The 23,902-nt window shown below is 38.9% G+C and overlaps 1 protein-coding gene across 1 annotated transcript in view; it reads left to right on the top strand.

Annotated features, from left to right (window-relative positions):
• The window catches only part of kiss1ra (KISS1 receptor a), a 10,410-nt gene extending 859 nt beyond the window's left edge, over nucleotides 1–9,551 (top strand). The window contains exons 2-5 of the mRNA XM_034887814.1: nucleotides 883–1,041; nucleotides 4,847–4,982; nucleotides 5,174–5,412; nucleotides 6,699–9,551. Of these exons, the coding sequence (XP_034743705.1) occupies nucleotides 883–1,041; nucleotides 4,847–4,982; nucleotides 5,174–5,412; nucleotides 6,699–7,079 (915 nt within the window). The 3' untranslated portion in view covers nucleotides 7,080–9,551. The remainder of the gene's footprint in view (nucleotides 1–882; nucleotides 1,042–4,846; nucleotides 4,983–5,173; nucleotides 5,413–6,698) is intronic.
• Nucleotides 9,552–23,902: the final 14,351 nt, after the last annotated feature.

The following is a 23,902-nucleotide window of genomic DNA, read 5'->3' on the forward strand; positions in this document are numbered from 1 at the left end:
CTCTGTGTACAATATTCAATGAGAAAAAAGGGAAATGTGCAAATGTAGCGCAAATTGTAACCAACTTTCCAGAGAAATGCATTTGTACAACTTTTCTTGTGATATTTTGAGTTTTTTTTTCTCAAATTTACGGTGTTTCCACACATAATTTTTGCATACAGAAATTTAAAATGTGCATAAAAACAGGGGGATGGATAGACTGTCTGGGGAACTTCATTCATCTCAGGTGTATCAAGTAGAACAAGAGAAATCCAAAGTGTGCATTAATCATGCCTCTGCCTCGAGTCTCCTCTGGTTTTCAGTGCACACTGACTTGAATCCTGGGTGATGGATTTTTGTTGTTGATTACAGTCAATTACAGCCCGTCTGATAGAGCTTTGACGTCATCTGTCCCTTGACAAGAATTGCATAGGTGATTGATTGCCGGGGTCCCCAGGAGAGAAGAATTAATATAATAAAAGCATGAAATAAAATGGTCTCTTTCTGTAGTGCTGGGATTTACCACAGAATCCATTAGTGTCTGTGTTTGCATATTGGACTGTATATGTGACATGAATTTGATCTTGGATAATATTTCAAGGCCAGAGCATTAGATTATTAATTTTCAGCAACTTTAGATTAACACCTGCACCATCTGCCCACCCTTCCAAACACATCAACATAATGGTCCAGCTACTATGACAGAATTAGATCAGCTAGTAAAACAAATAGGAAAATATGTGTGGCGCACTTGTCACAATGAGAGATTACACAGGGAAAGATAGATCAACCTGCAAAAGTACACCCATTGATGGTAGTGGGATGTTGAAAGAATCTGTGTGTGTGTGTTTGTTTACACCCTAAAAAACACAATCTGCACAACAATGTGCTGTAGACTGTATACACCAGACGTATGTCGTATTTTCTCTTTGTACAGCAAACCTGGCAGCCACGGACATTATCTTCTTGGTGTGCTGCGTGCCCTTCACCGCCACCCTCTATCCTCTCCCTGGATGGATCTTTGGTAGCTTCATGTGCAAATTTGTTGCCTTTCTACAACAGGTAAGCTAGCATTATCGCATTTATAATTATATTTTTCCTGGCTCACAAATGTCCTCTTCCACATAATGACGAGTTATTTTAGCTGTGCTTTAAAAAAAAAAGATTTTTTTTTCAGATTTGCTCTTAAATTGAGCAAACCCTAATTATCCAAATTCAATAAATTTACTCACAGTGATGACATTTAGGATTTTGGAACAATAAGCTGCCCTTCATCAGGAGCAGCCAAATGCACACTTGTTTCATGACTCAACTGTGTGTCATAAAAAATCCATATTTTTTATCCAGTCAAGGAGGTCACAGCTTGTTCTTTTAACATCACAGTTAAGGTCTCAGAGAAGCTTCAGGCAACAATGAAAATCCAGCAAAAAAAAAAAAGACGGGTGTGGGGGAGAAGCACATACAAAAGCAGCTGTTGATTTAGAACAAGTTGCTTGTTCTAAATCAACTTGTTTCTAGTTGCAGTACCACATCTATGTATGCCACCATCTGACCCAGGAATTAACCAGCACAAACCCTAAAGGGAGCTTTAAAGCCATAATGCCTAGTTTGTGTCTCCCCCATGAGGAATTCTTAGTAATGACAACAAAACTGTTGGCACATCCACGTGATACAAGCCTTCCGTAATCGCACAACACTGCCAACCCTCCTCTACACAGTTGCTAGTAGCTAAGGAGAACTCTTCAGAAGAGCTTGTTATCTTTACTGGAGTTTCTGCACGTTTCTTAACTTTTAGCAACTCATCTGGCAACGGCTTGAATTGCCAGAACTGACGTTCATTAAAGTAAAAATGTTACGCACTAAAGCTTTAAACCTTCTACACATGATGTAAGCTATCTTATCTCTCTTTAGAGAGCAAACTGTTTTTGCTCAAATTGTTTGTCGATGACCAATTAATGGGATGACAGCTTTATGCAACGTTACCTGAAAGCAATTCATGTTGAACACAAAAAACGTATTGCATGTGAACATTAATACAATTTATGACCACTCAAGGACAACATCACAAGTTCCAAACACAACATTGACATATTGTCAATCTATATAGTTATTATTGTGAAATGTCATCACACAGGATCTTATTTACATGTTCAGCAGCATCTAATTGGAGTTGTGTCTGTAATCCTAAAGCTGGAATTATACTTCTCCAAGATGCACATAGGCAACCATGCACAACATGTTTACATGGATGTTTCTTTTATATGTGTATGTAGTTTATGTTCATTTCCGTTTTTTGTATCCATTTTGAACCGACCTCCAGACGAGAGGTCGAATGAACCAATCAACGTCTCTGTGTTTGCCGACTTTACGTGCATCTTCAGAGAAGCCGCTCAAGTACAACATCACTCTTTATTTAAGCTCTGTTTTTGTTTCCACCAACCCTGAAAGGAAATACATGGCTCTTTAGCTGATATAGGCTTCACTATGTTCAGCAGCTTGTTGCTAAATGTGTCTTTCTGCCGTTTGGTGCTGAGCAGGTAGTGTAGAGTGGCTTTCAGAGCTTTTTAGCTGGAAACAACATCCTGCACTGTTTGGAAACTGTGGATGAGTGGTGATATTGAACCAAAACAATCACTATCCATGATTTTTTTTAATCCTTTGCTCATATGAAAATATGGATTCGGGATGCAACCTATGCAGCTTCTTCAAAGAGGATAGCCAATTTAAATATGCTATATATGTATATAATATATATACACAACGTGTGGCAGAGAAAGGGCATGAAGCTTAGGCATTAAAAAGCTTTTTTCTCTGCTACACTGTAATTACACTTAGCCATGCACTAATAACGGTTTACTACTTTAAGAAAATGCTCAATTGCAACCCAGACCCCAGTATCTTGGCAAAGTACTGTTGCAACAGCTCATGTAGTTAATAAGCAACCAGTCAAGTGAAGCAAAATCTAGGCCGTCACTGTCCCCGGGAGAAAAAAAAGTAAGATTTGCTTTAGAAATCTGAGTTTGGAGCCCTTACGTAGCTCACCTGGCAGAGTGTGCGCCCTGTGTACTAAGACTCAGTCCTTGTCGCAGTGAACCCGCTGGCTCAACTCTGACCTTTTACCCTTTGCTGCATGTCATTCCCCCTCTCTCTCCCCTTTCTCATCTTTTGCTGTCCTGTATAATAAAAAGAAAACTGGGCATGACTTAAATATGCAGTAATTTTATTTTTTTTATTTTGTTTGGCGATTGAGTTAAGAGTGTACCTCGTTTATTATGAAGCTGAAAGGGAGGAGACAATCTTGTCAAGAAATGTTTATTTGAATGCAAAGTGACTATGTTCAGGACTAATTAGAGCATAAAAGAGTAACATGTCAGTCCGAGAGGCAGGCCGAGAACACAGGCAGGCGGGCAAGCAGAAAGGCTAAAAGCCTTTTAAATTGAAAATACAGAGCATGATTTAGTTTTTTATCTGAACATAGAGTCTAGTAGCCACCCTGTGAGCTTGTCAGTGGTGAAACAATGACTCTTGCCACAGTCTCACACATTTGTCAAAGAAATATGGACCATTGACTTGAGCAGTGTCTCAAAATTTCCACAATTCAAATGGTAACAGCTGTGAAATGAACTGCGTATGCTATTATGTTTAGGGAAAGCCACATTTTGCAAAAGATGATGCGATCTTTCCTCATTTCACCAAAAGAAAGAAATAAGAGAAGAAATAAAGATGATATAACTATATATTCTCTTTGCAATGTCAAAGCCCACTTTTCTAAAAAGACATCATGCATTGAAGATAACAGCGCAGTGTGTTCTTAATACCCCGGGCATCTTAAAAATTGAGGGATTATGGTACCCATGTCCTCCGTGGCCTCAACATTGAACTCCCCATGAACCCTTTCTGTCGCTCTCATCATATCCTTTGAAACACTGATGAGGTACTCCAAACCTCTGGAGCGTAATGGGCACTGGCTTTACAGTCACAGATATGAGGTGGAGAGAGAAATAAACAGATACATAGACAAAAAGGGACAAAATTAGATTCTCTTTGGAACAGAACATAGAGAGAACTTCTGACCTCTTATTTGCAACCCATGCTGCACATTTCAAAGCAATATGGATGTCTACAAATAACACAGTTTGACCCTCAGAGGTCCATGTATTAGAAGTGAAGAGAATATAATGTGTGCGTGCTCTACTAAAAATAATGTATAGATGTGTATTAAAGGAAAACATCATTATATACTCTCCAGTGTGAATGCATTGTGCTTTACCTCTGTTATGTCTCTGTGACCCATCAATAATATAAATAATAGTTGACACTTTGCTTAAACCAGCTGGAAGATATGTCATATTGGGCGTATTGGGAATCACGTCTGTATACTACTTTTTTGTTCTGCCAAATAGATTTTAAGGGGAAACGTAATTGGTGTCTACATCGCAGTGCCTGGCAATGCTTTTTTAAGCGTAGGAAGTACCACATTTTTTATAATAGTCATAGGGAGAGGGAGCCTGGGATTCCCATTCTGAGTCTAGGGTGAGCCAACAAAAGATATGACCACAATCTTTATCTAAACTTAACCAAGTGCCCAAACATCATAATGCGTGATCATGCTTTAGTTGCTTGCTTTAGGTCATTGGAAAAGCAGATAAAATATGTTGTAAGTGGTCATTATGCAGATACGGTTGGTAGCAACATTTTGCAACTTTGCCGAAACAGTATGTTAATTAACACTTTTAAATGATGCTGATAAAACTGTCCTATTTCTACGTGCACTGTGATTGGAATCACAGTGCACATCACATATTACACATTTGCAGAAAAAATTATTAATGTTTAAATCCTTTATTTGTTTGACTGTATTTTCCAGGTGACAGTCCAAGCCACCTGTATCACTCTAACAGCTATGAGTGGGGACCGCTGCTACGTCACAGTCTACCCTCTAAAATCCCTCCGCCACCGCACCCCGAGAGTAGCAATGATGGTCAGCCTCTGCATTTGGATTGGTACGTCCTGCTTGTTTAATGAACTACTAATTACTCTTCCCCCGTTTCCTCTAAGTACATTTAATCTTAATCTTTTAGTGAATTTACCTTACACCCAACCCCTAATGAAACTAATTGCATTAACAGTAGGTTAGGGAAATAGTGTGCATGATCTCAATTACTTCAACTGACGCAGTCCTTGTGCTTCCCAGGCTCCTTTATCCTATCTAGCCCAATTTTAATGTACCAGCGTATAGAGGAGGGTTACTGGTATGGTCCGAGGCAGTACTGCATGGAGAGATTCCCCTCAAAGACACATGAGAGGGCTTTCATCCTCTACCAGTTTATTGCTGCCTACTTGCTGCCTGTCCTCACTATCTCCTTCTGCTACACTCTGATGGTGAAGCGGGTGGGCCAGCCAACTGTGGAACCAGTAGACAACAACTATCAGGTACGGTGTTTTGCTTTCTTTTGGTTTGTGCTTAATTGGAAGCCCTTGCTCCTAATTTTCAACAAATTAAAAGTTGGCACTACCTGTCACTTTATTATATTTGTTATCTTGTGATTGATGTTAGCGGTCTTTAAAAATGACTTGAAAGTGTCTATATGTAACTTTCAGCTTGTGCCGATTCTAAAAGCGGTAGTTTCGGCGCCCGGATAGCTCAGTTGGTAGAGCGGGCGTCCATATATAGAGGTTTACTCCTCGACACAGCAGGCCTGGGCTTGACTCTAGCCTCGAGCCCTTTGCTGCATGTCATTCCCCTTCTTTCTCACCTTTCACTCCTTCAGCTGTCCTGTCAATTAAGGTCTAAAAATGTCCAAAAAATAATCAAATAAATAAAATGGTAGTGTTTTTACAACACTTTCTGTCGTAACGATCTTTTACTTACGGCGCTTTATTACCCAGTGGATTACCGAGTTAGCATTACTGGGACGTTACAAACAATTAGGCCCCGTCTGTACAAAAGAATTTCATGTTATCTGCCTCTCTGAATACCAGGCTTTTCCTGTGTATCTACATGTGTTTCCCGCCGAAATTTGTGACCTGTCAGAGTGTTACCGTAGCGCTGTTTTGGTTGACCCTCACCACTCTCATAGTGTGTGTTTTCAGTTCAGTTAAAATCAACTCCACACTACCTGCTCAGCAAACACATGACAAAGGTGGTGAACACAGAGGAGCATTTAGCAGCTAATGAGCCAGACACTGTATGTCCCTCATGAGCTGGAAGTGGAGATCAAAACCAGAGCTAAAAAAAAATGAGAATATTAGCCTTAGACACATGAGTCCAAATGAATGATTATGTCACTCTGTAACTGCTAAATGTATAAGCTGGCAACTGTTCATTTGGTAAATCAACTTTAAAGACGATGATACGTCAGTGTTGTATTTCAGCTTGTTTATACTGCCCCAAATTGGCCAAGAAATCTGTAATTGCATGCATGAACAGTTTGTGTAAGTCCATGGATTATGAACTGATGCAGTGACACATCTGTTCAACACGAAAATGTTTTAACTTGATCATAAAAATCATGCTTTGGGCATTTTTAGGACTTAAACGCCCATGCTGCAGTCAAAGTCAGTTTACTAGCTAGCTTATTGCTAACGTTGGTACATTGGCTGTTTGGGGCAAATAATCACAGAAAGCACAAACAGTTAATTGGTCAACTTCACGCAAATAGTGCAAAGGGAAAATTCACTTCCAGAAGATTCCGCTCCTTTCATCTTCTCCTTCTCAGGTACACCTCCTGTCTGAGAGAACTATCAGTATTAGGAGAAAAGTCTCCAAGATGGTGGTAGTAATCATCCTCCTCTTCGCCATTTGCTGGGGTCCCATCCAGATTTTCGTCCTCTTCCAGTCTTTCTATCCTAACTACCAGCCCAACTATGCGACATACAAGATCAAGACATGGGCCAACTGTATGTCCTACGCCAACTCTTCGGTCAACCCTATAGTTTACGGTTTCATGGGAGCCACCTTCCAAAAGTCCTTCAGGAAAACCTTCCCATTTCTGTTCAAGCACAAGGTCAGAGATAGCAGCATGGCTTCCAGGACTGCCAACGCTGAGATCAAGTTTGTTGCTGCAGAGGAAGGCAACAATAATAATGCAACAAATTAAATCTGACAGTTAGAAATAGCAAGAAAGAGGTTATTGTTTATATCCACTGCAATCTCTGCAAGAAGACAATAAAAATAATTTAAAAAATAATTTAAATGAGTTCATTGTGTGAATGGCTTCACAGAGAAATTGGCTGAGTACAAAAGGACAGACTGTGTTTGGCAGACATATTTTGGTTATGTTAATAAATACATTAATTGATGAATTGATGTGGCAAAACAGAGACTCATGACACAGATGGACACTAACAGTGTTTGGCACAATGTGTTACCTGTTTGACTGTCAAGGCCAGGCAGCGCTGGCACTTAACATCATCCATTGAGCTGCCAAACACCACAGACAAATAGGACAGTGGTAAACATCTGATAACGAAAGAAGGACGGGAGCCCTAATTCCTGTGAGAACAAGGCTGACAGGGTCTGAAGATCAGGGGGTGATTAGCTTAGCTCAGCATAAAGGCTGGAGGCAGGGGGATAAAAATAGCCTGGCCTTGTCCAAAGTTAAAAAATATGTCGACCAGCACCTATTGGATTTGTTTAATTGGACTATTGTTCTTTAAGAAATATTTGCAGCACATAACTACCCACAAAACTACAAAAAGCTCAGGGGTTAAGAGGCCAACCTTGAAGCTTTGTTGCAGTTTTCTCTCTCTCATTTTCAATAGTTTTTCTCCTGTTATAAAGGCATAAAAACAATCGAGCTAGCAAATTCCCCTTATTTCCAGCCTTATGTGAAGGTGATAACTATAGATCATATTATAGTCATAGTTATTTTCATTAAGAGTTTACAACTTGTAAATAGTATTCACCTCAAATTGCACCACCAAAGCGCAGCAACCCATTGATGCCGCTGTTACTTCTACATCACCCGGATCATTGGTCTGATTGGTTGAAGGAGTATCCAATTGCATAAAGAGCCATTTGATTTATGCCCGTTGGTCACGCCTCTTGTGCAGAGGAAATATAGAGCAGACTCCCCAGACCAATGCTCAATCTCAAATTTATAAAGCTTGGCTTGGACTGGTCATAGCTAGACTAATGGGAATATCTGTTGTTGAATGTAATTTAAGCCAGATTTAATCAATGTGGTGTTATATTATCAGTTCACTGTATTTGCAATCCTCAAACAACCAACTCTGTAACCACACAACCCTCTTTAGTTTTCTTCAACATTAGAATTTTTCCTACTATCCATCCCAGATGACATGATCACGGCATTAACGCACAGACAGGAAAGTGAATAAGTACATTTTCCCAAACTATTACATTATTCCTGTGTCTTTTGATGTTCATTTGTTGAAGTCTGGATCTGCACAGTAGAGCTCCTCTCCTTTCCCCTGTTCAACTTGCAACCCCAAAAACTAACCAAAACACTAAAAGTTGGACGTACTTCCATGTTTTCATCCCCAATATTGTAAGACCAATTTTGCAAATTCCTCTCTGTTGTCCATTTTTTTTCTTAGTCTTTTTCTCCCCTGTAACAGTTAGCTCAGTATCGTAAACTTTAATTAGGTTAAAGTCTCTTTTTGTCAGAATCTAACAAAGCATGCTGCCACATGTGGATAAAGCAGAGTTAGGATTGGTGAAGCATGGACAGTAGTTACCTTTCTTTTGGGTCCCACAAACGAACATTCACACCTTTGTCAATACATGTGCACATATTAGAAACATGCACACACACAGGTATGCACTTTCAATAGGTGTTGTTTACTAGAATCAGTTGTCACATCTTTGATAAAAAGGCTTGTATGACTTTGTCAGGAGGACTCAATTCTAAATGTGGAAGGTAACCCCTATGGCCTGTTCCCTGTAATTTGAAGGAGAATTTGTTCAGAGAAAAGCTGTCTAGAGATGGAAAAAGCCTGTATTTGTTACTATATCTACTTAACCCTTGTCAGCTCATCAGTTCATCACCTCATTTTCTATCCATCCCATCACATTTAAAATCAGAAATTCATAAAAAAGCATACAGCGTCCCATGGCAGAGATATTTGCCCATCCATCCTATCTGGAAACTTTTTACTGAGCAGCCAAAAACCTGGGGTATGGTATCACGGCTCTATCAGGTTTTGGTGATGTCTGGCCACTTTAGCCTTCTTATTGAGAGGGTCTCAAAGCGTGATTGCACAAACCTGAGCATCAATTTTAACTGGCGTGATGTATGGTCTAACATTCCAGAAGTGTCACGCAATCCAGACAATCAGCAGATTCACTGCAATTTCAATCATAGGACATATCACCCCTGTGAAAAGGTAATTAACAGTCGTACATATCTTCACATTATGTGGTATTTCTCTCCTGTTGGTCAGTTCTGGAACAATATTGCATCCAAAATGTCTGCCTTGATTATTGATACTGTAACGGTTACTCCCTGTGAATGATTTGTCAGGCCATAAGCTTTCTAAAATTCAAAAATGTGCTGTATTTGCTGGACTTACAGCTGCTAAGAAAATGATAATAACATTTCGGAAACCATCTCATGACTTGTATATCCATTCATGGACCCTTTCCTTTTGGGATGTCGTACACACAGAGCTCTCTACGACTTGTATAAATGGAGCGCCACAAAAGATTTTGGACTCCTCGCTCAGCCTTGCTGAGTTCTTAAAATCCATGCTGTAGACTTTTGTTTCTGTCTGTGCATGTGTTTGTGTGTGTCTTTTTTTGTGTGTCTTGTTGGTGAGCAACGACGCATTCCTATGTCCCAGTGTATTGTTTGTTAATTGAATAATTAAATATGATCACAAAAAAGAACATCATAGAAAATGTGCTAAAGTCATTTTCAGTTGAATTTTAGACACGGTGGGACTCGCTGTCATGAGGGCGCCATTTGAATTACATCAAAGTGTTTTGCAAGGAAACCCAGAGTGCTTTTATATAAGTAGAAGCAAGACATTGGTAACAAAAAGGTGCTTTCTCATTAATTGAGAACATTTGAGCACATGTTGCAAACATAAGTGGAAAAAATCTTCATCTGTGGCCACATTAATGTCTTAAAAAATGTTACCTAACATGTTCAGTCATACTAATTATATGTAACCCTAAGTACAGTTTTAGTACATGATGAATGAAATTAGCACCTTGATTTCATTTAAATGACTTGCTCCACTTTAGCAGGAAGTAATACAATTTTATCTTAAGAAAGGGCCCGAGCCCAGCCCAGATCAGCTCAGCGAGAGTCCAGGCTTGCAGACCTCTAGTATGAAGTGCATCCCAAAGCCATTTATTTTCAGTTAAGTGCTTCTGTGAAACATATTTTTAAATGTTTAATTTTACGCTAATTTTTGCTTTTTAATGTATGCTAATTGTGCTATATTTCTTCCACAGAGATTGATGCACATTCATTACGACCAAGGTTACCAATAATATGTATAATTTCTGCTTTGCATTAAGTGTTCTCTTGTATCTGTAATTATTTTGACATTGAATTACTATACGTCTGTTTTGTTTTTTCAGGAATATCTTTACCCTTAAACCTTGTAAAACAACCATTAAATGTTTGGGAAGGCCAAATGACTTGACCGGAAATGATGATTTGATAATTTCTCAGGGTTATGTTAAGTTATGCTCTGAGTTTACTTTTAACTGCTGAACAGTTCAAGTAGAGATGTTGCTACTGTAGAGCCCTATTAGCTGAATAATTGATCTGGAACTAACGTTTTTCTTTCTTGTCGCCATTAAACAAACAGGACTGCAATGACAAGCTAAATCAGAATGGCAATATCTGTAAAAAACTAAATGTACCTCATTCATTTTGGTAACAACAGAAGAAAATGACTTTAGGAGTTTTAGGAAAGAAAGGTCTCAACAAGTATAGGATGGATTGCCATGAAACTTGGTTCAGATATCCATAGTCCCTGTCACTACCTGATGTGAGTCAAGTGCAGACGTGAGTCATGCATATGTCACTTTTCGACAAGTAGCCTACAAGATGCCAACGAGAGACTTCTGTAATGTCAATACAGTAAAAATGGCCCCACATGATTAAGTTTGTTCACTGCTGGCAACAAGTTAGCAATCAAACACAACAAAGGCTGTCACTTGAATGGCGTTTTGAGCTAAGGTTAGTCAACCAACAATCATTAGCTAAGTTTCCATCCACTTGTCAATCAAATGATCCAAAGTTTGGTAAAAAAACGTTTGCGAATGAAGCTGGTGACTAGTGTGTTACTATTCAACGGCGTTAAAAAGGAGCCATAAGCGATTAATACATAATGGATCGCGCCATCTGCCAACACATGATCAATATTGCACAAGTTATAGAGGTTATGTGCCAGCTGATAGCGACATATTAAGCTATAACAAGAAAGCAACGACATTAAAAACACATCGCTATGATGATGCAGATGCAACGTCCCACAGCTTGTCGTAACCTTTGGATCCCACTTCCTTCGTGATTTCCTGATGAATTATGGCATTTCTCAGATTTTTGCTATCTAAAATAGCCGTTATATTTTGCTCGTTAATTAATTTCAAAAAGTCTCTTATCTCCTCGTTTGTCCACTTTCATTTAATTGTCTTTGTTGACAGATGCTTTGTAATGTGCAAGCAGAGCGGAAATACTGGACGGAAATGAACTAAAACTTCTTCGTTTTTTTTGGCGGGTTGCAACCATAAAATGACCTAAAACTTTATCGCAATTCATCATGCATTTGGCTAATAACGTTTCCATCATTGTTATCGCATAATCCGTATATCGATCAAGATAAAATCCGATGAGATCAAACGTATTTTCTTTGAGTTGACATTCATGAAATTCCATCGAATTTTACTGTTTCCATAAGGCATTTTCATTCGATATCACTTAATTCAGATACAAATGTGTGGATAAATAGCTAAAATGTTTTTGAAGGAAAGTTTATTAATTTATGGATTTCACAAATTTCAGTATGACACGATGTGTCGTTCAACTCTGAGCATGCGTGACTCACATCTGCACTTGACTCAGATGGTGACAGTCTGAATTGTAACAACTCTGGCAATCCTCTGGCTCTTTATCTAGAGCAATCATCATGTCAAAATTCCAATGTGTCCAATAGTTAGGGTAATGACCGAATCCCTGCAAAATTAATTACATCCCAACAGCCTCAAGCACTTTGTATTCGGTGCTAATTAGCTAATCTTAGCATGTTACCAACCTAAATTAAGATGGTGAACATGGCAACCATTACACCTGCTAAACATCAGCATGTGAGCACATCATTGTGAGCATGGCTCTAGACTATAAATCTGGTTGTAACGTTGAGGCACAACTGCCACGCAACATGACAAAGTGGGATACTGGAAGAGAACATTGTTAATCCTTTGAAAACGAGGATGACACTGTGTACACAACCTGTCATTGGTGAATGGAATCACTGTTATTTTGAAAAAGATGAAATGCTGCTGATCTTCAGTTCAGTGGCATTTGACCACCAACTGTTGAAAGCAAAACAGTCTGTAAAAAATAAAGAAAAGCTTTATCTTCATAGTCAGGGATTGACAAAAAATGTCATGGCGAGGGAGACGAAAGCACTTTCATTTATGCTCCTTCACTGAGCCATAAGTGTTTGTGTACAATAAAACAGTCCTACGGTACCTAATGCAAAAACTTCACAAAAGAAAAGTCCCCATTGCTGAGACAATAAGGCAACAACAACCATGACTCATCATTCCTGAATAGAAGATCTGCCCACACTGTGCACAGATGTACTTGGTAATGAGGACATTAGTAACAATAACTAGTCCAAGCTCCATTGTTGTTCATTTAGCACTGGTTGAAAAACACATGTGGTAAATGTAACTTTTATGTCATTCAGTGCAGGTTAAACTAAATAAAGCCTGCAGGAAACACCAAGTAGTCAGACTGTGGGAGGTGTATTCAATAAAAAAGGTTTAAGCCAGTAACACAAAAGCTACAGTGTTCTCATGTATACTTGTCTTCAGTGTACTGTAGCTTGTTTGCTCCTCTATAACGCATCTTTAAATGTTGCCATTATGCACTTACCCTGTATAGATTGTTTGTATGTGAAAAACAATTCTCTTTGATTCATCGAAGCTTTGTGTTTAAATGGATAAATTAATTAAATAAAAAATGGACTTGGTGATGACTTGTGGGCCAATAATGCCCAGTTGTATGCAGAACCTTCTGTCCATTTAAGAGTTTCAAAAGTAGACAAAGGTGGCAGTCTTTTTGGCCTCAGAGCATGAGTAGTGTTTTAGAGCTGGCCACCTTTGCGGCATTTACGTCATATCAATGCTGTCTTGATTACCAGTTTCAGACTTTAAATAGTGTTCACATGAACAGGTTTGATCCTCTTGAACTTTGTGAAAATTTACTTGGGCGAAATAGAGAAAATCAAATATCACGATATTCTTGACCAAATACCTCAATGTCGATATTGCAACGATATTGTATAGATGACTATTGGTGCTTTAACAAAATGTTATTTACACAATGAGATTTTTGATAAATAGTCTCCAGAAATGATTTAATGACTAAGTGGGTAAAGGTAAATAATAGAACAGCTAGAACAGTCTGGTAAGTTCAGAAAGTTACATCACTTGACTGTAATGCAGCCTTTAAAACCAGGTAAAGACAACGCCATATTACGATTTAACCATATATCCAAATCTAAGACAATATCTAGTCTCAACATCGATTTATTGCCCAGCCCTATGTCTGAATATTGTTTTCTACTGAATTAAAAAGTCAAAATGTAATATGTCTAATGTTGATTTGTTAAGCAAAGATGAACTTTAGGGTGATAATTATCTGTAAGTTGATCATTCAGCACAACCTCTAAATTATATGTAGACATTTGACCCAATATTATTACAAACACATTAAGAGAAGCTTAAATTTTTTAATATTGCAGCTTTAACAGTGTTTTATAATATTTGTCTGCCATGTCATGTATTAAAGTAAAGGGTCCTCTGATATTCACTCAACCTCTCTGCTGTCCCTCCTTTACCTGCCTACATTAGCACCTTTCCTGTTTCTGTGAGCTTCATTTAATCAAAATGTTGTGGTCCCAGCAGTGCTTCCTCACAGTTAACTGTTTAAAATAAACTAGATAATGCTGATCTTTGAGTTGGTAAACATCTCAGAGGCGTGGTGTACTATCTAATAGACTTAAGCTCTCACAAACCTCTTCACTTGCCTCTCAATCTTCTATAACACAAACTGTTCTACATGTATAATAATTTCACACGGCTATTTGTGTGGCTCCCACAGGAAATTAACTTTCAGATTAGAAGATGTAACAACAACAATGATGAAATATGATCCGGAGAAAAGCCGGGAGAGATGCATAGGCTGCTATTTACCGTCCTGTTTAAAGCCTCACCACTTGACAATAAATTGGAAGTGTAATAGAGTATGACAATTAATTTTAATGTCACATTGACACAGCCATTATTTTCCTGACAGTGCCTTCTGGTAAATAGAGCTGTATTTACGTCAAATACAAAGGGTAGGTTTTGGGAATAATTTTGTGAACTGGTCAACAGGCAATTCATTACTCACTGAGGAGGACACAGACAATCAATCAAAGTTCAAACTCATTGTGTGTGACTTTGATTGTCTTGACAACACAGTATAAGCTTCCAGAAGACCCCTGAAGGACTTAAGAAGTTTCCTCAGTGTCTTTGGTATAATGTGCGAAGCAATTGCTTGAAATTACTGTCAAGGCAATTTGATCGCACGGCTAGTTAAAGGCTTTTACCCTTGTGGCTTGTCACCTCAACAAGATTTTTCTCATTTTGCCTAGTATTCTGGAGAGCTCTTCTTTAGTCCTCTTGCTGCCACCATGATGAGAGTGGCGGCGCTATGGTTGAGCTCATTTAAAAGCACAGGCTTAAAAGAGCTCACTTGCTCAACAGTGCGATAGGAGAACAGTCGTGACTCTGTAAAAAGACAACCATACTGTAAATATAAAAAAGGTCGACGCAATCAGAGGTAGCACTGAGACAAGAACGGCATGATGCAAAAGATCAGTGGCATTATGCTCCAGAGAGCCGGTTGGTCCTGAAGAGGGAGACGGAGAGCCAGAGTCAGTTGGGAAAACATCTTTGTTGCAAAGCAGCAAATCACTTTGAGAAAAACTGGATTTCTGGTAGAGAGGGCTAATGATCTGTGGTAGTTTTTTCTTGGCACTGGTGCATGTTTATTGAGTATGTTTGTGAGGACAGAAAAATAGTTTTTGCCCAAACTGCAACAGAAACCCCAGTATGCGTGTCAACACAACTGCTTCTGCTCTGGCCCCAAAAATCTAGATGAAATTATTTGGATTCAATTTTTCCGGGGGGGGGAGAATGGGGAAAACTGGAGCAACTGGACTCAAGTGACAGATTCAGAGAATTGTGACGGCTAAGAGAATTGTTGCATGTTTTATAAAGCGGCTGGTGATTCAAAGTGGACAAAATGTTTTTCTTGTCATGTGGAGATGGAAATTGCCTTGCGGTCATTGCCTTGATGGCCATGCGATAAATTTAAAGTAAAAAAAACTAAAATTAAAATAGTACAATTTGGGTGGCCTGGCCTGGTAAAATACAGCACATAAAGCTAATAAAAAGCCTTAAACCATTTGAGTTGCCATTTTTAGCCTGAGCCATCGTCACACTTTAAGTAGTGAAACTTAAAGGTGCAGCTGCTGACATCTAAACTCTTTCTTTCTCAAATAGCTAGATGAAGAATGACGACAGCGGCTCAGTCAGCTGAGGACTCGGGGGGAAAATAATTGTCAGCGGTGAAAAGCCAGAGACGGTCAGACACAAAGAGGCCTTTCTACCAGCAAGCAGAACTGCCTCACGTCACAACACAAGCAGGAAACCACACCAGCACCACCAACCTGCCTCTGGGACTGAGTGTGTGTGTGTGTGTGTGTGTGTGTGTGTGAGGTGGAGGAATGGTTGGAGAAAGAGGGAAAAGAAAGGGGTCTGGGGAATTTAATGAAACCCAATATCGTGCCTCTGCTCTAAAAATAAATGCAGCACATAAACACAACGTAGTGAGTGTATGTGCTCATATGTGTGTGTACATGACGTATAGACCTGGTGGTTCAGAGGAGAGGTGTGAGATAGCTGTATTCATTTTATCAGGTTAATTTGCGCTGAAAATAAATATTGTATCCCCCCCCGCCCTACTATAGCACATACACACACATGTAAATAAACTCAATGAGGTGAGGTAACACCAAGTGTGCACCACTGACTGCATGTGAAGGGGTAATGTCAGTTTGATTACAGAAACTATACAGACCATTGACTCTCCGCTGTAAAAGCAATTAAATGGTAGACTGGGTGCAAGAAATTAATTGGTGAACTGAAACTTTAGAGCTGCATATTTTCCTCAGTGTTATGCTAAGAGTGTGTGTGCATCAATACTAACTGCTCACGGAAAGGTTTGTCTCCGTAATGTTTTTCTCTGCTAGTTATCATGTACAAAGGTGTCACACCACTCAAATTGAAAAAATTAAAAAATACTTATAGACTCACGGTCGCTTAATACGCCAAATGCAATGACTGCCGAAAAAATAATGTTGGTAATACTAGTGCAGGAAGCTAATGACAGCTCACTTCAGTGACCTGAGTGCACAGAGAAACAAAACATGTCATATTTGGTCCAAAGGGCCAGCGCAGAACATGTAAGAGATTGTAGACTTTGAACAACATGTTGTTACATAAAGGCAGCCTGCAGCAGGTTTTGCAAAAAAAGAACATTCTTTTTTAAAGAGAAAGAAAATTAATATAGTATGAAATTTAAGGAAGCAGTTTCAACCTCTAGTAGGATTTTATTATACAGATACTGGTTTTATTTGCACAGGAAAGAATCTTAGGCATCCTTAAATGAGGCAGGTAACCACCTCAATCACAATAGCTGAAACTGAACTGTCACTCTTAGAATGTGAATGTCTGTTTATTTTCTGCATGTATGTCTGTGTGTGTGTGTGTGTGTGTGTGTGTGTGTGTGTGTGTGTGTGTACGCGCTGGCATGCATAGGAGAGCATGCCAAGCCACCTGGAGCAAGGCAGGTATTATTAGTGATGGTTCCAAGAGACACTTAAAATGCAGCCACTCTGTCTAGTACAAACACGCCTGTCTGGGCACAGACAGACCTGTAAGAGAGTGTGTGTGTGTGTGTGTAGTGTGTGTGTGTTTGTGCAATGTTACCTTTGTTGAAGCCTGACAAAGCCAAAGTATTACGCACCTCCCGGGGTTACCCAACATTGTGCGTTTTATCTGTTATCAGAAAAGCAAAGGGACTGGCCAGTCCAGTTACCTTCAGTAATTTAAGTAATAACAGATGAAATTGAGCCAGCAGGAGTGCACGTTTGTTAGAGATCACTTGACTGCCTGTTGGCACTTATGTCTCCTTTTTCCGTTACGTTTTCCAAAAAAACAGTGCTGTTACCTAAACACCAATGTAAGTGTTAACATGTGCACAGCTGACGAAACACAAGTTGTTCAGTTTTTCAAAGGTAAACTGATCGGATTTGGGTTATTGGTTTGGATCCAATCTTGAAAATGGGTTGTTCAAAAGGGAAAGAAGGAATCTGAAATCAGATTACATCACGGAATCCAATCCTAGTTTTAATCTGGATCAAACCTTCTGTTTATTTTGTTTGAAAGGATTTGGAAAACTTTGATCCAAAAAAAACAGGATTATCCTGATCCCAGCTGGGGGTAGGATTTCAAGGTGGAGTTCAGGAAGAAAATGTAGTAAAACTTTCAAATTAGTCAAATAATACGTTTGTATCATTTATTGTATCTGCTTTTATTCATATTTTGCACTTGACTTGTGTAACCGTTGTAACAGTGATAAAGTAGATAAAGTAGACATAGGTTACCAATAAATATATTCAATAGATAAATTACCTTGTCCCCATGAAATAATCCCCCAAACAGATTTCAATAACAACAACAAACAACAGTAAAGTATATTCTATTTTTTGTAATTTATCACCGTCATTTCAAAGAAACAATAATCAGAGATGAACCTGTCAAAAATAATTTCTGGTTTCTCCTCAGATGAAGAAGAACCCTGATTTTGTTAACTATTGAATTTTTTGCCTTTTTTAAGATATTTTCAAAATATCCACAATGTATTTGCCAATTTCTATTCGTTTTTTACTGGTCGTGGCTCAGATAAGGGGTCATAAAAGAAATTATGTTTTTCTCAAAATAAGACACACTTGCAGTGACCCCATGTTGGCTCTTCTAGGTGTTCTTTACCCTATTTCTTGTCCCATTTAGAGCACTGGTAATCTGGATTTGGTAATCTTGAAAACTGACTATCTGGATCAGGGTGATCCAGTCCAATGTTGCTTTGGAAAACCGGCATAAAAGTAAGACGGATTACCTGATCCTGAATAGCAAAAAATGGGATTTCCAAATCCGGATCATTTTGATTCAGGTTAAATGTTTTGAACGACTGGCGCAAGGCGATGAAAAGTAATACCATGTCATGATAAAGGACATAGTTTAGGTGTCATGACCTTCTGGGATCATCCCAGTCATCAGAATGTCCCGTTACTTTTACAACAGAGAACCAACACTGTACGTACAGTACATCCCTGTGTAATAACGTGCTTCAATAATTGCTGCCGTTCGCCTCTTTGTTCGTCAGGTTGCAGGAATGTTCTTTTTGTTGGATGTTTCCATCGGTTGTGTAATCCATTAGTTTGGTCTTGTTAATTACCCTATATGTTTACAAGAACTTGATACCATTCTTTCTTCTTTATCACAAAATGTTGTGAACGTGCTGTGCATCCAGGCTGCGGTGTGGATATCGGGTAACACTGACACAGAGGAGACAAAAAGATTTTCTTTTTTTTGTAAGTGAAGAGGCTTCAGGGCGGGCTGGGGTGGAACACGGCTCGTATCAAGTGTTTGAAACACAGGTGACATTTTTTTCTGCAATTTAAGAAGCAGCAGTACGTTATGTTGCAACAATTGTTACTTTTTAAGATGAATACAATAAAAAGTTAAAATGTTCAACTTATATAAAATTTTTCAAAGCAATGCTTTTAAGAGGTGCCAGTAGCCAGCAACTGGAGAGATGCCAGTTCACCTTCTGGGCACTGCCAAGGTACCCTTGAGCAAGGCGCTCAGGGCGCTGGTCCAGCACTGGCAGCCGACTTACTCTAACATCTCTCCATTAGCACATGTATAGGACCTGAGCATGTGTGTATATTTCAGGCCTGTGTGTAGTGTGTAATAACAAAAGAGTGGAAATTGTAATTTCCCCATAGAGGACGAATAAAGAGTATAAATTATAAATTACTGAATCATGGTTTTTAGTTGAATCAAGTGTTTTAGTGTTTATCTCATATTTTGATTTATTTAGTTATTTAAAGTTTATTTTGCCAAATCAGTATTTAAAAAGTCCTGTCTGCCAATGAATTGGACATTTTGACAAAGTCAAAAACTACATTAATTATTATTATTTAAAAATGCAGCGTGTGGAGGCGCTTGCTAGGAAATGAGTCAATTCAATATTTTCAGGCTGATATTCAGTTGTACTCGAGCTGTTATCGAAGTGCGTCTTGATGAGGTTAGAGCTCTAAGCAGTGACACCACATCGGTTTGATTTGTACACTGTAGTCGATAGTAATAAACAACCCAGAAGTCTTGGACAAAATCACTTCTCATGGAGGAGTATTGATTTTACACTCAGTCAAGACATTTCATAACAAATGTGTTTCTCTGTAGTTGCCATTCTTTTGAGAGACATTGGTTTTTTTAACCCATAAATTTCAAGTCTTGAGCATAAATGCAATCACATACAGTAAAGCCACCCACTCTAAAGATGCGTGACAGACCAGATTTTTGTTAGCCAGGTTTTGATTAAAACTTAGAAAACTATTTTTTTTTAACTTGTGCTAATAAAAAAAACTGTGTAAACTGTTTAGTAGAAAAGAGATCCTTGATGAAAATTGCTTAGATGCTTTTAGCACTACAAACCAAAACTATTTTATGGTGACAGGCTCAGCAGCAGGTCTTTCAATGAGTGAAACTAAATCTATCTGTATGGACAGATAAGTGTACTTGAAGTTAGATTAATCTGGGTGAACCCTTTAAACAGCCTCTGCCATGTTCCAACATGAAGAAAATAACTAAATTGAAGCCAGATAGCATCGCTGCTCAACACAACCCACACAATAACATGAATGAATGGAACAAGTTTGGCTTGTGTGTGTGTGTATATATGTGTGTGTGTGTGTGTGTGTGGGGGTGGTTGGGTGCTTGCGTGCGTGCGTGCGTATGGTTTTTACTCTGCAGTTCACATACAGTCGCTCAGGCGTCGTGCCACAGTGAGTGCCCTGGAATGACTTTTCCTATTTGGAGATTTTCCATTTGAAAGAAGTAACCACATTTCATTAACAAAAACATATTGTACAACATGTTTAACCTCATGAGTCAACACATCTTGGAGTACAAAATACATACTGTATGTAAAGGAGTTTACACACCAAACAAAAGCTCCACATTCAATGGATTTTAACAGAGCGCTGTAGAGTGAAGTATGTTTGTGAGAGTGTTAACAGCCAGTCAGCTTATAAACACTCAATCTTTATTGTTCTGAAGGGCCTGCCAAAACATGAACAAAAGGCCAGTGTGATGACACAACCTTATCACTACAATATTTTGGAATAGTTAGTTACTTTTTATAAGCATAAAACACATGCATAAAAGGAGTCAAAACAAATACTGTACGGCCACATCGAGATACAAGTAATCCAAAATGGCGACAAGTAACCTAACTCCCATTTTCGACCATTAGAGAACTTTTAAACAATTTTTTTGTTCCTCACAAATGGAATAGGGTGTTTAGTAACAGCAAAGAAAACTCCTTTGGCTGTCATTTTAAATAAATCTGTCAAATTAATTTGTTAAATAAAAGTCCATTAGCCTGTTCAATCCCAACCACAAGCACCGTCCTTATCTGTTTAAGTGGCTTCGGCTGCCATCATTTAAGGTGCCAAAAAGGCTTCCGATGCACAGTCAGAAACCCTGTTAAAGTTTTAATTAGTTTTGATAGTCATATCTTGCCAGAGAAGTCAACATTAATTTGCTTAAAACTCTTGTGCAACTAAGAGACACATGGAAACCAAATGACAAGGCAATTACAGTAGAATAGATGTGATCTGTGCAACGGCTGAAGGGAAGATGCTGTTTCTCCTCCACCCATGTTGCTATCTCTTGGTCTCCTCCATCTCTCTTGCTTTTTTGCTTGCCTGACATTCTATGATATTTAATTTTTCTTTATTTAAATTTTGCTCTTTTATTCATACATGATTGGGTGTTATGTCCTCCTTTTTGGGTTAACCTGCTTAATGTTTTTGAGAAAATGCTTGAACACAAAAAACTCAACTAAGCCTTTAAGTTGAAATTAAATTAAAAGAATTTACTTTGACTGGACAACTTTTTATGCCAAAACTTTACAAAGTTGTATTTGTTTTTCCACAGTTACAGTGCAACCCACATTAGGGTTCTCCATGTAACATGATTTATGGTTTCACCTGACAATGTTGGTAGTGAGTTTGGACATTTGGGTTATTTGCAATCACTGCAACTTGACCCATGGAAGAGACACAGCTGAGACTGCAGTGGGGGCTGATGAGTCAGCAGGTGTTAAAATACCATGCAGAAAAGCTAACATCTGGCAGGTATGGCTGCTAATGTTAAGTAACGGTCAATTTCTGAGTTGTTCTGCTCAACAGATGCACATTGCTTGGACAAAGCCAGATGCGCCAGCACTCCCCTTTCGCAGTCTCCGCTGTCTATTTTGCAAAGGGCTCTGTTGCTGCATGCCCAACCTTGGATTGTTGTAATTGGTTTAAGAAAATTACAAAAACCCAGAGGATTTTTACCCTTATCCTAGAATAAATAAGCGGTGTTACCAGACCATACTCCAGCGTGAACACAGCGGTAGTAGCAGGTCTGACAATGCAAGACTACTTTCCACTACTGTCCACTTTCTGGGTGGGATAAATCTCAACAGCACAAGGTGTCTCCCCGATTGTTTTATGTTGTAAAGAATATAGAGATTTACTCCTCAAACCCAGTGGGCCAGGGTTCGACTCTGTCCTGTGGCCCTTTGCTGCAGGTCATTCCCCCCCTCTCTGTCCCCTTTCACTTCTTCAGCTGTCTTGTCATTAAAGGCTCAAAAAATAATCTTTTAAAATCGCTAAAGGTACATAACCAACGCTATCAGTGTTTGTTAAAAACAGGTCTTGAATCAACATTTGTTGGCCATGCAGGGCTATGACGTGCACCAGTCAGTAGTAAAGGATGTAGAAGTGTTACCATGGGAAACGCTCCGCAAGAGGTTTGAAGCTTAGACACCATTTTGACAACAAAAAAAATCCACGTCATACTCATTTGAAAAATTGAAATTTGCACATATTTCCTTACACGAAACATGGAGATTTCAAATTTCCATTTGACATTAAAAGTGAGTCCATCTCCTATAAATCTATTCCATACTCTCATCATTCTCATTCTCCCACCCATTTCCTTCTCCTCTGGGTTGCTGCTTGTTCTTCTCTCTCTATCTCCTCATTCCTTTGCCCAATTAGAGACAAAGTGAAGCCATTACCCCATCGATCACACTAACCTCCTGTGTGACCCCTTGCCAAAAGACGCCCCCAGAACCCCAGGTCTGCTCCATGCTGCTCTTTGTTTGCTCTCTTCCTGTGTTTCTCAGAGCAGCATTGTGGTACTCTCAACAAGTGGCTCATTTAGGCGCTCCAGCAGCAACTCAATGTGTTGAAACATACATCCTGCTCTAAATGGAGGTTATGGTTCCAAACAAATACAAATAAAGCATTCTATGTGCACTTCGGAAATCAAATTGTCATAATGTCACAACGTAATGGGATTGTTACCTCAGGTTGAAAAAAGAAAGAAAAAAAGAGATTCCAGTTTAATACTTTTCTCGAATGGGGGCCTATTTTGATTGGTTTCTTCCAGGGCAGAATTTGTTTAGAACAGATAAGAACTCTTAAACCATGATGACCACTTTCACATCACTGAAAATAATTACAGTTCAAGTGACCATTGTTGTGTTGGAATATCTCTCAGCCTGCAAATCCACTTTGTGAATTTTGAGACTAAGCTCAAGAGGAAGAGCCCATGGGCAGTTTAGAGTATGACAATGTTAATAAAAGCAGGATAAATGAGGTGGAGAGGATACTGGAAGGGGAAGGGAAAAGGAGGAGAGGTTGAAACAGAAATAAGAGGCTGAAGAAATGAAGAAAAGTGGAGCGAGCCAAAGTGTTAATTTCCCGCAAAAGAAAAATAATATGATTCAGTGGTTCTGACATTTTTTTAGTAAGCCAAGCAGGAAGGCAGTGTATGGTAAACAAAACTGGCTAAATTTACTGCGTTTACTCCCTTTTGTTGATAAGAAAGTAAAGCTTTTTCAAAGCGTAGTTCATACTGGTGGATTTTATGTGATTCTCATCAATTAATGCATATAATGCACATCTGAAAATGAAGCTGATTTGCAGATATTTTTGTGCCTTTTGGCTTACAAAGACACGTGACTGCAGCTTATCACAGCTACCTTTAGTTTTGCATAAACTGTTATGACCTTGTGGTGATGCATGATTACATAGCTAAACCAATTCATTTGTAGCTCCACTGAGATAAATTACAATTCCCTGTATGAATTCACATGATACATTTATTTTTTAATGCTGGCACGTGTCTTTCAAAGCAGTCTGGGTCCAGTTTTTGTTCTGAAGGCAAGGCAAATATTTGTTGGAGAAGCAAATATCCGTTGGAAAAAGAGATCTCCCCACGGAGAGAGGTTGTGACTCACTCACCTTGAAGAAC

Source organism: Etheostoma cragini, chromosome 12 (genome assembly GCF_013103735.1).
Source record: "Etheostoma cragini isolate CJK2018 chromosome 12, CSU_Ecrag_1.0, whole genome shotgun sequence".
NCBI lineage: Eukaryota > Metazoa > Chordata > Actinopteri > Perciformes > Percidae > Etheostoma > Etheostoma cragini.